The 10,192-nt window shown below is 39.9% G+C and overlaps 1 protein-coding gene across 1 annotated transcript; it reads left to right on the top strand.

Annotated features, from left to right (window-relative positions):
- Positions 1 to 5,684: 5,684 nt before the first annotated feature.
- On the top strand, positions 5,685 to 10,050 carry nfkbiz (nuclear factor of kappa light polypeptide gene enhancer in B-cells inhibitor, zeta). The gene is made up of 10 exons (XM_069164243.1): positions 5,685 to 5,950; positions 6,370 to 6,473; positions 6,704 to 6,966; positions 7,295 to 7,400; positions 7,538 to 7,684; positions 8,483 to 8,546; positions 8,627 to 8,796; positions 9,022 to 9,132; positions 9,260 to 9,427; positions 9,503 to 10,050. Exons 1-10 carry the CDS (start codon positions 5,872 to 5,874, stop codon positions 9,539 to 9,541), a joined length of 1,251 nt encoding a protein of 416 aa, XP_069020344.1. The 5' UTR covers positions 5,685 to 5,871; the 3' UTR covers positions 9,542 to 10,050.
- The last annotated feature ends 142 nt before the right edge of the window (positions 10,051 to 10,192 follow it).

The raw sequence follows: 10,192 nt of genomic DNA, 5'->3' as shown, positions 1-10,192 counted from the left end.
AAAGCCAAACACGTCAGATGAAGAAACTCCAGCTTCAAATCTCCAGGCAATCAAAGAGGAAAATTACAGAAGCTGCAAAAGCATAAAAAAGTTTAAATGGAAGATGGTCCTTAAAATAAATCAACTGTATATCTCAATGCACTAAAACTATCATTTTTGACCGATCGTATTTTGATGAGCATCTATTGATATGGACGTCACCGATTTAGTTGCAAAGCTAAACACTGCAGCACTGCTGTGGGAACATTTTTGTTTTAAGCCAGATGGAAAAGCAGAGCCTAATAACTTGAAGGAGGCAATTTATCAGATTTCCAGCAAAAAGCTGGTGTAAAATGAACAGAAAAAGACAGTTAACGTCAAACAATATTTCCTTACCAGTGCTCTCTTTGTTTCAAATCCAAATCAGTGTACCTCGCTTGCATGCAGTTGAAAGGAATCACCGTTTTATCTAAATCCTGGTGTCACTGTGGAACTAAAAACTATTGCAGGGCTTGAATAAGTGATAGAGAAAACAATGATTGTTTTATAATGAAACTGACAAAGAGACTGTATTTATTGTGGAATGTTGCATCATAGCCAATACCCAAACTGCTAAATAAGGTCGGTGCTAATACCAATCCAGTGCAATGAAATAAAGTGGGCATCTGTCTCCTGGCAGTTGTATTTAGGTTTACAGGCAGTGGTGTGTCCCAGCGACAAATCTACATTTGAGTATCAGAGAGACATCCCTCTGGTGCAGCTTACACTGTCCATGAAAACACAAAGAGGGGCATTTTTTTGGTCGAACTCAGGACGGCCGAAGCTTCGTATTAGCTTTGAGTGAACTTTGGGATTCATTTTTGGACTGCGGACTTGGTCAGAAGAGGGATGATTACAGTTAGCTCTTTTAATTGTGCTCATGGGCACGTGGTTAGGTAGAAAACATCTAACCTTTAAGAGAAAAGAAAAAAGAAGAAAAGGATGGATTGTCAGAAGGAGGAGGAGGTGAGAGGGTGAAAAACCATTGCGGGAGGAAAAGATAGAGAGGGAGGGAGGAGCTGACACCTTGACGGATTGATTGATATCGCCCAATACACGGTGTTGCCTACGGCGTAGATTAGCGAGAGGTCTGGGTCAGCACAATCTCTGTGTGTTAGATAACTTTCGTGCCTCGCAGCTGCAGCTTGATACTGCACCTCAGCAGCACAACGTTTCCACTGCATATCTCTGAAAGTCACATCTTCAGATTTGCAAAAAAAAAAAAAAAAAAAAACTTGCTTCTCTGTGTGATAGAGAGAAAGAGAGAGAGACAGACTGTGCGGGCCCAGTATCCATGGCAACCCCAGCCAGGTGCACTGGTTCATATGCAATTCAGGTAATTCAACCTACAATGAAAAGCATGCATATAAGGTCAGTGGTATTCAAATGCACTGCATGTTTTCCCGTCCATATTCATATTCAGCCTCTCTCCGGACGTTGCCACATGGCCTTCTGCACGCCTGCATGAGCTGATCTCTCCCACAATGCCCTGCTTGAGTGGCAGGTATGATATTTCCACGCCGTTTTGATTGAGTGCTGCATTTAAAATGTGACAACAATGTTGACAGAATATATAAGGCACGTTATTAATTCACTCAATATTACAGTGCCGTGCGGAGGACATGTCTGATGTAGAGGTGTGCTTGTTACATCTGCTGCCTCAGGCCATGATTTGGATGGGGTCATGATTTTTCATATAACTCTGTGATTTAAAAAAACACACACACACACACACACACAGAGAGAGAGAGACAGAGACAGAGAGGTACAAAAGGGGTGAAACAGAGAGAGGAAAGGAAGAAAACAGGCACAAAAAATTGGGGGAACAGAAAGTGACATAGGGCTTGCTGTCGATGGGGTTTTGGAGACTTGTGTTAAGCCAAGGGCTTTGACAGCTGGGTTTAAGGAAAGAGGAGAGGGCTACGGATTGAAGTCAGGTCTCTACTTCATATTCTCAAGATTAATCTCCCATCCTCCTCCTCCTACACCGTTTAGGACGTCTGTGGCATCATTTTTGCTCTGCTGTTTGTGGGTGTTTGAGCAGCGAGTTTACAGCCAGGGTCGCTGCTGTAGCGCGGTTGTTGCAAAGCAGCTCTGGGAAATTTTACAGCCAAACATTCTGCACCGCAACTCAGCGGCGTCAACAAGCAGATTCTGTAATTTTCTGTAATCACCAGGCACACTCAGGACATGTGAGGGTCATGTGGTAAAGAAGAAGTAGGCGATTGTACATGATGTCGAGTCTAAATGCATTTTTCAACAGAATACAGAAAAATTTAAATGTATTTTTGGAAAACTATCTATAAATCAACAATATTAATTGATGATAATCTCTCTGTGTTGATTTGGAAACACAGAAAATGTTCTAAAAATCGTACCCCACTATTGTAATCATAATATTGACAGTACAAGCGTGATATTTGCCATGGAAACAGATACAAGAGCCGAATGGTTCAAGCAGTTGTTACTACATGTGCAAAACAATGAAAGATTGACAGAATATGCACAACAAAACACAAACTGCAGACCTTCTTTTTTTTTTTTGTTTTTTACAGAAACACTGCAAATAATGTAAAGGTGCTCAGCTTGCACAGCTGAGTGCACATTCAGTGATAACAAATGAAAGCTCTCCCCTGATGCAGGCTAATTATGGTTTGCTGAGGCTATCCTAGCTGCTGGCCATTATTAAGGGAAATCAATGTCCAATCAAGTCCTTGACATGGACTCAGGAGCAGATAGAAAAGCTGCTTTGTGACACATATTTGTTATATTTCCTTTGAGAGGTGTTAAATGATGAATAGGTGACTGTATAGTTTGTTATCAGAGCTTTACTTTAAACAGAAAAGTGCCAAATTTAAGACTTATTTTGGCAGATAGATTTAACTAGATTTTATGGCAAAGGGCAGAAGATTGGTTTGGTCGGCAGTGCATATGTTTGCAACATTGGTGTAGTCAATCACTCGATAGGTGAAGATGGCTGTTTGACATCTGTGTGTGTTTGGGTGTATTAAGAGGCCTCTGCAATGACCACGCACATAGAGATGATAGCCATAAATTGGTCTGAAGTCTCATTTTCCCCGCAGGATTTTGACCAGCTGCCGCAGCTTTGAACCCATTTCACTCCTGCAGCCGCCATCCTCACACACACCAAGTGACAGAGTTAATGAGTACATTTTATGGCTTGAGTCAACGACCAAGGAGAAGCAAATGTAATGTGAATCAGGAGGGCTGTAAATAGTATAACACATAAGACGGGGCTGCAACCCACTGTTTTCTCATTAAAATCACAACATGGTTTAGCAGTTCAAAGCCAGTACCACAGTTAAGACTGATCTAATTCACAGATAACTCATCATATCAGGCGGAGATAAAAGAAACGTGTGCCTGAGCACAGCATATCGATGCAGTGTCAGTGCTGTCTGTCAAGGTGGAACGAAAGAAAGAAGGATTCTGCTGCCACCATGTGTACAACAAGGGCAATGCAGTCAATCAATTATACAACACTGTTCCTGATATTTACAGAACATTTCAATATTTGATAACATTCACACCTGACTTATAATAAATCTACTTTCAAATAAATAAAAGAAGCAATCTTTAAGCTGAATAATGAAAAAAAACAAATGTAGCCTATACTCATTATAAAAACTCATAAAATTGCACAACTTTAACTTCCAGAAAAATAAAAAACACATACAATTCTAGGTTTCTTATGTATTAAAGTTACGCATTGCGACAAGTAAGCTGTTGAACTCAATGTGAACTAATAATCCGTTTTCATACATGTCATGGTTAGAAGGGTTTTCTTTAAAGAAAATGCAAATCCAAATCGTGAAAATAAATGCAACAGGTTACTTGTGTTTCAATATTTTATTAAAGTGGATCTGCTGCGCTTTTCTGTATGTTCTGTCATGTGTTGTTAAAATGTTGTCTGTTCACCTGATGGTGCAGGGAGCTCACTTACTGAAACGTCGTACACCTTGTTGTCGTGGGTGTTCTTGCTGTCCACTTTCACAGTCCAGATCCAATTCTGTTCAGATGGACTTCAGAAGACGCCATTCCCAATGAAAAAAGTATAAATGATTTTAGTGGTGTCCTTTTGGTCCTCCACACGTGTCACTGAGTATTTGGAGTTTCCACATAAACGGTTGATACCAGTTTGCGTAAAACACACGTGGATTCTTTGGACCCACTGTTACTAACCGAAATAAACCTGGTGAAAACGTTGTCTTTAACTGACATTTCTGCTTAAATTTGGAGGCATTAACAACACAAAAGTCTGCTGCCACACTTGTCGAGGCGTCCTCATTTCGAAAATCAGGTGGGCTGCACCCTATTGGCTACACGCGCGTAGGGGCGTGGGGGGGCTTGAACAGACAGGAGCCCATTCTCGGGAATTTTTTGGGAGCAACTGTTCACTTTTTGATTCAAAAGGAATAATGTTTTAACCCTTCAGTGCCATATATACCTACGTGGCCCATTTATTCACAATGTGTTGTTTTAAAGTAACTTTTCACGCCACAGGTCATTTGGTCCACGAAAACGCCAGTAGAGTGAGACCTCCAGAGATCCTATATTCTCCCCAACCCCGGCACCTCCAGCATATGCGTACACCGGGAGAATAGAGGATCTCTGTGGACGTCTCACTCTACTATACCGTTTTCAGACTATCGATCCTCAGGCAATATGCACTGAAATCCCATTTTTGGGGGGGAACTTTTTGGGAGCAACTTGCATATAAGAATTATAAGAACTACCTTGACATATTTTCAGCGTATTTATTTTGTCTCATGGGACATAATTCTGAAGGACAAACTGGAAGATAAGTCAACTGTTCGGTGAGGATCATTTTCTGATTGATACTGTGCAGAACAAACAGCATGAAGAAACATTTGTACTATAACTTGGTATGGTGGGAGGACTAAGTTGCTTCTAATGTACTAATACATTAAACATCTCTCTACAGTCATCAAACAGAAATGAGTTGCATTCACTCAAGACAGTTTTAATGATGAAATTATAAAGATTCATGTGGTCAACAAGAACAGAAGCAACAGGACTATTGTGCCTTTTCTTTCAATTCAAAAGATACATTTTAAAGCAGTTTAGTGCAAATCTAACAGGTAAAATTGCACTGTAGTCTTTGTTCTCTTTAAGAGAAGTTGAAATGCTATTATTTCATTTAATATATGTTTGTTGACTAGATTTAAGCGACTCAACATAAAATGACAGTCTGTATCTCTATCATTTTAAATAGTCATAGCAATGCATGTCCAAATATTATAGTATGTCATGTTGTAATATGTGAAAAAAGGCACAGAATAGTAAATCAGTGTCATAGTATGTAATAAAAATTGTCATAAGATAGCATGTCAAATATATACATATATATATATATATATATATATATATACTAACTGTCATGGTACAGTATGTGAAAAAACATAGTATATAGAAATATGTCTACCAATAAATGCATGCATATGTATGTCATAAAAAAATAGTTCATTATTTCTGAGTCTGCACTCAAATTTGATCTGCAAAGAAAAATGTAATAATATAATTTCATCTGGATTCCTACAACATAAATAATCCTTGTGCAAAACAAAATCTTAAAAACCTTTGATTTTGAAGGGGACAACCGACTCCCTTAAATACTCAGTCAACCAGGAAGTTCTGTGGGATATTTTTGTGAGGCAGTTGTTCCTCATCGCTGATCTTGCGACATCACGCCAGTATATACATGCTTCAGTGCTCCAACCTCATTGTTTTAGACGTGTGTTAACAGCCCGTGGATATTCCAGGTGTGTGGCAGCGGAGGAGCATGTCGGTGGAGTATCGGACTCCTTAAACATGCTCGATCCACGAGGGAATGAGAGCAGAGGAAGCCAGGTCGTGTCGACAGGCGCCGACTTCAGCCACAATTATAAAGGTACAGTGTTTGTTAATCCAATATGCGCATTCACTCTGCTTTCAAAAGGAAGAGATGCCACGTCATACATCGTCTTGTTCCTAAACATTTGATTCCACTTGCAATGTTTTCACGACACAGACGAACAAGGAAGTCCACGTTATTTTCCCTCACTTTTGACATGAGAAACACGACGTGACTAAATGGTTACCTAACCAACCGTGTTGGGGGTATATTTGAAAAGAGAACTTGACATGCACAATAAGTAATCTTCCATTTTACAATTATGAAAATAAATAGCGAGGACTACTTTCTGTTCTTGAAATATATTTAGCTCATGATAGTTTTCCTCAAGTATAATTTAAATGCATGTTGCTTAACAGTAGAGTATGCTTACAGTGTTACTAACTGACCAAAGGTCGTGATTCATTTCCTTCCAGGCTCTCTGATCACTGATCCCAGCCCATCAGGATCCATCCAAACGGTGAACAAGCAGAGCACTGTTAAAGAACTATTAATGATGAGACGCTGGGCGAGTGAACAGGTATTTCCACAAGCACACAAACATGATGAGACAAGCTCCAGTTCCTTCAGTACCAGGAAGTACCGTTTAAAAAAAAACAACAGATTAGCAGGCAGATTATTTCAGGCACTCCCAAATGTGTGTGCTTAGTCCAAAATGAACTGCATAAATCGCCACAATACACTCACATTGCTGCATAAAATAACTAATGAGCTGACTCCAATGACAGACTGGAATTATTTCTCTTTTAGAAACCAAACTGCTCACGGGATGACGGCAATTTAGAGTACAAATCTAAATATGCCAAATATGAAGCTTCTGGCAGTGACACGAGTCCTCCACTGTTCGGCCCTCCAGCTCTGGGAAACCCGAATACCAACCTTCAGTTTTCTCCTGTTGTTCCGACTGCTGGAGTCAGGACGACTTTATTTCACTGGCAAATACAACAAGAGTTTCAGAAAGTTGGAGGACTTTCTCTTGAGCTGCTGAACATGCAAGATGCAGATGGTGACACGTATGTATGAATAATGTCAACATTTCGACTCATGATTCACAAGCAAGGGCACTTTTACTGGAATTAAGGAGGAATAAACATACAAACAAGGGGAAACAGCCAAACCTTAAGCAAGTTAACTGTTTTTAACTGTTAATGAAGCCAAAATCAGTAGGTTAACAGTTGAAACAGCTAAAAGTTATACACCAGTTGAACTAGCTGGATAAAAGGGAAGGTATGAATGAAATGTCCAGCTTCTGATATTCCAAATCTTAGTAACACAGATGCAAACCTGATCAAAGCTTAAATACTGACGTGGATGTGCTGAACTGGCTACTTTCTGTTGCAGGTTCCTGCACATCGCCGTGGCCCAAGGCAAACGCGCTCTTGTTTATGTGCTCGCTGCAAAAATGGCTGGATGTGGCTCTCTGGACTGCAAAGAACACAATGGGCAGGTACAAACGCTTTACACGGCTGTGTTTATCAATTCAAAAATGCTAACTCATGATCTAATGCCTCATGACTTGTGGTGATTTACATTTAAAGCCTGCGTTTCTGAACACAACTCAGTTGTTGGACTCTTTGTGCACAGACAGCTCTCCAGATTGCGGTCGCCACCAATCAGTACCTCATTGTGCACGACCTTGTGACACTTGGAGCACAGGTCAACACCAGAGACTTGTGGGGTCGCTCTCCTTTACATGTGTGTGCTGAGAAAGGCCATTCCTGCAGTCTTCAGGTAAGAAGTTATTAAATATATACCCGGCACAATGTCGTCCCCACGGCACCTCGACATGTTGACACAGTAGGTTTACAGAATCCTTCAAACTTACTTGAACCTTTTTAAGGAATTATTTTTCGTCTCCTTTAAGTTTAGTTTGTCTCTCATGAGTAATGCATTTTGTGTTCAGCCAATAGTGTCTTTCAATGGGACTATATGCAACTACAAATAAATGCATTTGTATGGATCCCATTTCAGCTTATAGTGCGGGGACTCAATATGCAATTGACATAAAATTTGAAGAATCAAATGCTGAAACAAAGACTAGTGGTGGAGGAAGTGTTCACGTATTTAACCTACTTAAAATGTACCTGTAAAATACAAAAGGGAAAATATTAAATTCAAAAACTTTTTGATTAAATGGCAGAACCCTTGAAACAGTTTATTACAAGTCTTTAAATGAAAATGGCCTGAGATCATACTGATGTCATCAGTGATTGTTATATTGAATCAATGCAACTTAGTTTCTCAGTTTATGAGTCATTGCAGCTGTTTATCTATTCTGACTTAATTTGTAACTGTTTCATAGTTCATGTGAAAGCCTGTTATTATTCTGTGCCGAGAACCTTTGACTCATCAAGTGAAGAGAAAAAAATAAATATAAACCTGGACTTTAATAATTCGTGACAAACACACCCCAAATAAAAGTCTCAATAATGTTATGTGATATCAGTCCCGCTAAAATTCATAGTTACCTTATTGTCCTGTAATGTCTTCTATGCTGTCCTAACTTCTTATTTTCACTTATTTCCACAGAGCATCTGGAAGAGCCAAACGGGAACTGGTCAACCAATTGATGTTGAAATGCTCAATTATGACGGTGAGTTTGTTGTATTGAACTGAAAGCTTGATGTTAATGTAAAATGCCTTTCATTAAATCCTGCTCTTGTGTTTCTCGAGGTTTGACTCCGTTGCACATAGCAGTCTTGTCTCATAACGCTGTGGTTAAAGAGATGAAGGGTCCACAAAGCCCTTGTTCATACATGACCATGGAGCTGGTGCAGAGGAGGCACGCCTACGTTGAATGCATTAAGACTCTGCTGCAGATGGGCGCCTCCTGTGGGACAAAGGTAACCGTTGCAACTACTGAACACCACTTAAGTTGACTTGATGAACTAAATTCACAATGAAAAACTGTGGCAATTTTAAAATCACATTTGTTGCGGTTTCAAATTTGTCCAACAATAAAAGGTTTAAACTCCAAATTGGGTGCAATTGTTCCAGCATTATTATCACCTGGAAAGAATGAGGGACTCTGCAGAAGTGAGCCTTTGTTTCTGGGGGTTTTTCTGCAGGATCTGAAAAGTGGGCGCACTTGTCTTCACATGGCTTCCGTGATGGGAAATGTGGAGCTGTTTGGCATTTTCCTGGACCAGCCAACGTCGCTGTCAGTGGTAAATGTTAAGGTTAGTCTGTTGTAATAAAGTTGAAGGCTACATAACAAACCAGTTAATAATGTTGGGTTTAAAAAACAAACAAAACAAAAAAAAAAACTTCACACCAAGTTAGTAATTGTTTGTTTTTACGTTTTAGAACTTCAGTGGGAACACCGCCCTGCACATCGTCAGCTCTCTGCAAAACCATAACAGTCAAGTGGAAGCGGTGAAGCTGCTGATGAGGAAAGGAGCCGACCCCGGGATCAGAAACCTGGAAAATGAGCTGCCGGCTCAGCTGGTGCCTGAAGGACCCGTTGGTGAAGAGGTAAGATATCCATACATCATCATCACATTGCCCTGTCACTTTGGTAAGGAGCTAAAATGTGATTTTTGTTTCCAGGTGCTGGCGATCCTAAAAGGGAAACGCGTTCATGCTTAAGTGAAGCTCAAGAACACTGTCAGTCAGACAGTCCAGTCTATAAGAATATTTGCCAGAATGAGGCAGATGCTGGTTGTTTCAGTGAAACATGTCAATTTTGTTCACTACCGTGTAGTGCTTAGGAAAAGGACTTCTGACTTATTTACTCTTTATGTTTGAGGCGTTATACTGTGGAGAGACCTCGTACTCAAACTGGTCTACAAATGTGTGCAGGGATTTGTGTCATTTTTGGTTACTCGCAAATATCAAGCACAAAATAATTTAACAAATGCAGACATCTGGAGGTACGAATTTGGGGTGAATTCTCTCCATATTATGCCGACTGTTTAGGATTGCTGTGAAATGGCTATATGAAGATTATTCCTTATAGCTTTGTATTATTTGGAGGAATAATTGAATTCCAGAGGTTTTTTTTTTGTTTATTTGGTAATTTGGTTAAATACGTTTTATTCCATGGAAAATTTGCGACACAGTGACCAGACGGAACATTAAAACCACTCGAGCATTAATTGAAAGGTGTTGATTTACTTAAACTGTCATTTTGAAAGCTGTGATTTGTGGTGTTTCTAATACTCGGGAGTGGAACACCTTTCTTACTGCTTCAGTAGTCAGTGGTTTGAACGTTCTGTCTGATCTGTGCAGTCTGACCAC

The sequence above is a fragment of the Embiotoca jacksoni genome, unplaced genomic scaffold (genome assembly GCF_022577435.1).
Source record: "Embiotoca jacksoni isolate LCO1_2020_lvr unplaced genomic scaffold, fEmbJac1.0.p SCAF_30, whole genome shotgun sequence".
Lineage (NCBI taxonomy): Eukaryota > Metazoa > Chordata > Actinopteri > Embiotocidae > Embiotoca > Embiotoca jacksoni.
The sequence above is the reverse complement of the archived record's forward strand: the minus strand, read 5'-3'. Positions and strand labels throughout refer to the sequence as shown.

What these genes read in the sequence shown, in the direction of transcription:
- nfkbiz (XM_069164243.1), top strand. Translation starts at nt 5,872, where the DNA reads ATGCTCGATCCACGAGGGAATGAGAGCAGAGGAAGCCAGGTCGTGTCG. An exon ending in CAAGATGCAGATGGTGACAC is followed by an intron (nt 6,967 to 7,294) that starts GTATGTATGAAT and finishes TTTCTGTTGCAG; the next exon opens with GTTCCTGCACATCGCCGTGG. An exon ending in GCGCCTCCTGTGGGACAAAG is followed by an intron (nt 8,797 to 9,021) that starts GTAACCGTTGCA and finishes GTTTTTCTGCAG; the next exon opens with GATCTGAAAAGTGGGCGCAC.